This window comes from Melitaea cinxia, chromosome 6, assembly GCF_905220565.1.
Source record: "Melitaea cinxia chromosome 6, ilMelCinx1.1, whole genome shotgun sequence".
In the NCBI taxonomy this organism is placed as follows: Eukaryota; Metazoa; Arthropoda; class Insecta; order Lepidoptera; family Nymphalidae; genus Melitaea; species Melitaea cinxia.
Genome location: NC_059399.1, coordinates 1,320,934 through 1,325,267, shown reverse-complemented (window position 1 = coordinate 1,325,267; position 4,334 = coordinate 1,320,934). Strand labels below are relative to the sequence as shown.

At 35.4% G+C, this 4,334-nt stretch overlaps 1 protein-coding gene across 1 annotated transcript; it reads left to right on the top strand.

The window, feature by feature from the left end:
- Positions 1 to 269: 269 nt before the first annotated feature.
- LOC123654473 lies at positions 270 to 2,999 on the top strand. Its single transcript, XM_045590372.1, has one exon. The coding sequence runs from the start codon at positions 270 to 272 to the stop codon at positions 2,997 to 2,999; it is 2,730 nt and encodes a 909-aa protein (XP_045446328.1).
- Positions 3,000 to 4,334: the final 1,335 nt, after the last annotated feature.

The window sequence follows — 4,334 nt, the reverse complement described above, 5'->3', positions numbered from 1 at the left end:
TTGTTTTTGAAATTGGGAAATTCTCGGTGTGCTGCATCGCATGCCTTATTGTGTTACTACAGTTTCGGACTCAGTAAATAAAATTCGATAAAACTAATGCAATTATAAATGATATCGATAAACTTGAAGTTGCGCAATCTTCTCTTTGTAAAATTGAGGACTGTCAAAGAATTATGAACTACCCGAATAAGTGTCTAAAAATTATTCATCAAAACATTCGTAGTATAAATCGTAATTTTTCCGATTTTCAAACCTTATTGTTTAGATCCATGACTGATTGGGATTTAATAATACTAACGGAATGTTGGCTGCATAATAATCGTAACTTACCATCTCTTGAGGGATACAACAGTGTTCTAACTGAGAAAAACTTCACACAGAACGAAGGAGTTGTGGTATTTTTCAAAAAACATTTGAAATTAGTTGTATCCGAGCCTGACCTTTGTGATGCCAACTGTTTAATGATTAACCTTGAGGATAATATAACAATAATTGCAGTATACAGACCACCTGGTTACAAAGATGTTCCACGGTTTTTGGTATCTCTTGACAAACTTCTTTCTGAGACTAGTAGTACTCATAAAGTTCTGATAGGTGACATCAATATTGATATATTGGATAACAATAAGGATGTTAATTCTTCATCGTATTTGAATATGCTGGCTTCTCACAGTTTATTGCCGGCCCACACATTTCCAACTCATGGCAAGACTTGTCTTGACCATGTAATATTAAAATGCTCATATCGCGCCTTTTGTTATGTTGCTGAAACCTCAGTTACGGATCACGACACTTTAATCCTGAAACTTGAATTTAGCACAATGACTGACAAATGCTTTTCACTGAAAAAGATTGATTACCCGTCTTTGGATGATGCTATGAAGAACTTGAATCTAAATATTCTATATGGAATGACTGATCCTAATGAGGCAACAGCACTTCTTCTGACTGTGCTTGACACTGTAATTAAAGCAAATACAAAAACTATCACCATCCCAAATCGTAAGAGGATCAAGAGGCCTTGGATGACTCCAGGTCTACTAAGATGTGTAAAGCATCGTGACAAACTACATCAAAAATCAAGAAAAAATCCTAGTAATGAAATATTAATGATAACTTACAAGAGGTACAGAAATTTTTGCAATTCACTTTTAAAAAATATTAAAAATACTTATGAGAGCAACCGCCTACTTAAAGCTGCTAAGACTAATACAAAAGTTCTCTGGGACACTATCAAACAACTAACCTACTCTAATAATACAACTAGTTCTGCACATGAATTGGTCTCTCCAGTGGACCCGTTACTCTCAGTCAATAACATTAATAAATTTTTCGTTTCTATCGGGAAGGATATTGCCGAAAAAGCCTATTCCAATAGCTCTTATAAAAAAGCACCAATCAATTCTACACTGTCCTCATTCGTCTTGCTACCTACTGATGAATTTGAAGTTCAATCTCTTATCTTACAACTGAAGAAGAGCGGTGCTGCGGGCAGAGATGGCATTTCTGGAGCCTTTCTTAAGCGTTATCATGAAATCTTAGTCCCCCCGCTTACACATATATTTAATCTGATCTTTTCTACTGGGATCTTTCCGGACTTATTCAAGCTAGCTGAAGTAATTCCAGTTTATAAGGGTGGTAGCAGGGATTATGTTGGTAACTATCGACCCATTTCTAAAATATCTACGCTATCCAAAATTATTGAGAAATTGATAAACAAACGCCTTATCGATTATCTAGAAAGTAATAATCTACTCTCACGCTCACAGTTTGGATTCAGACCGGGTTCATCAACGAGCGACGCGGTTCATCAATTAACTGATCATATTGTTAAAAAAATAGATAAGAAAAATAAAATATTAGCTGTATTTTTGGACATTGCAAAGGCTTTTGACGCGGTCGCTGGTCCTATTCTGCTGGATAAATTGGAAGCTCTGGGTGTTCGTGGTGTGCAGCTCAAACTATTTGAAAGTTACTTGAGTGACAGAAAGCAAAGAGTAAAGGTGGACAACACTGTTAGTGACGACCTGCCGATAAGCTATGGTGTGCCACAGGGTAGTGTTTTGGGTCCAACACTGTTTCTGATATTTATCAATGATCTTTGTGACCTCCAGTTACAAAATGGTAAAATTATTACATTTGCAGATGATACTGCGCTTGTGTTTCATGGTGATAAATGGAAAGATACTCTCGATATTGCGCAAAAAGGATTCGACGTTGTTAACGCCTGGCTTAGAATGAATGCCCTAACTATCAATGTCAATAAAACTAAATGTATACCATTCTTCATAAAAACTCCTGCCCCTAGTATTAGCCTTGGCTTAACTGCTCATGTATGCTCTGACAATGAATCTTGTAGCTGTCAAAGGATCTCTGTTGCCAACAGCACTAAGTATCTAGGTGTAGTTGTTGATAGTTCGCTAAATTTTAATTACCATTTAGACCTGCTACAATCGCGAACTCGGAAACTTATCTTCACCTTTAAGAATCTCCGTAATATTGCTGAAAAATCGACCATTAAAATGGTGTATCAGTCCCTCTGCCAATCCGTTTTAAGCTATTGTATTACGGTCTGGGGAGGTGCTTGTAAAACTAATCTTATAAAACTGGAGAAGGCTCAGCGTGCGTTATTGAAAGTTAGTTATTCTAAGCCATTTTTTTACCCTACCAAAGATATTTATCTTTTATCTGACGTACTCAGTGTTCGCCAACTATATATACTAAACACAGTGCTCAAACAACATTCTATGACTCGCTATGATCCTTTTTTAAATAACAACAAACGATGCAAATATAAAGTCTGCACCTCAGATACCCGTTGGTCCACCGCTTTCTCAAGGAGGTTTTTTGGTTTTATGGGCTGTCATCTATATAACAAGATAAACAGGTTGATCAACATATATCCGCTTACTAAATATGAATGTAAAAAAGCTATAGTAAAATGGCTTAAAGATCTAGACTACAATGAGACTGAGAAGTTGTTACTGGTCCTCAGCTAATACTAAGCACTCTAACACGCGTATACACATATTATGTTCTTTGCCACACATACATGTACATATACTAAGACCTACATACATTAACACATTTACTACATACACTTACACATTCATGCATTAAAAATACATACACTAACCCATACATACACCATGACACTAAAGTGTGAGTATATTTAATAATTTTATTGATCAAATTCGGTCCGGATGTGGAGGGACTGGCAATCTGTAATACAGGTCTCCTAGTACAGTCGCCAGTCTCTCACACAGATTGTGTTTCGTTATGTTGAAATTTGTATTTTGTTTTGTGTGAGAGAAAATAAAATAAATATTTATTATTTATTATTATTATTATTATTTATTTATTTATTATTTATAAAGAAGACGGCTCACCTGATGGTAGGCCTGCAATACCAGAAGAATTGCAAGCACGTTGCTGACCCTACTCCCAATCCTCAGTAGCTCTGCTCACCTTACTGATCACAGCAACACAACACTGCCCGAAAGCGCTATTATTTAGCTGTGTTGCCTGTAAAGTCGTGGTACTTCCCCAGTCGGGCTGTTACAGATTTATAACAGGATACTTCCTGCTGTGTCCTACCTCATTGAAGAATAGCGGAAGTAAGTGAATTTAACGAATTAAATCAAATTAAATATTGACTTTATTGAAGTCATTTTTTTAAATATAAATAAATAAAAATCTACACAATACACACACGGTCGTCTGTTCCTAAAGTAAACAACTTAATGCTTGTGTTATAGGTAACAGCCGACTGGTATAGCTACATATTTTTTTGATAAACATACTAATAAATAATACGTATATAAATTTATAAATAAATATATACATTACACCCAGACTCAGGGTGGGAATCGAACCCACAACCCCCGGAGCAGAAAGCAGGGTCACTACTAACTGCGCCAACGGGCTAGTCAATTAAATTTAGGCTTTGAAAGGACCTCTAAAGTGTCTTTGCAGAGTAATTTATTATGTTAATGGTGTAACTAAAGTATTCGTAATGTAGATTCTTCATTCAAAATTTACTCTTTGAGTTACCACTAATAATGCGTATTTACTTGACTGATTTACCATCAATCTACGTTGTTACGCGTCGATGTAATTGAAGTCGAGTTATTGTCATTTGCGAGCAAACACAGTTATAATTATAACACTTTGATTTTACATTTGAAGGTTCAAATTTTTATATAGTTACTGTTTAAAAAGTGGTGAGAAAAATTCAACTTGCAAATCAAATTAAATTTTAACTTCAAGGTTTGGTATAAGTTCGAAGTTTGCTTGATTCGGTATTTGCTTGTGTTTATTTATGTAACGTACAT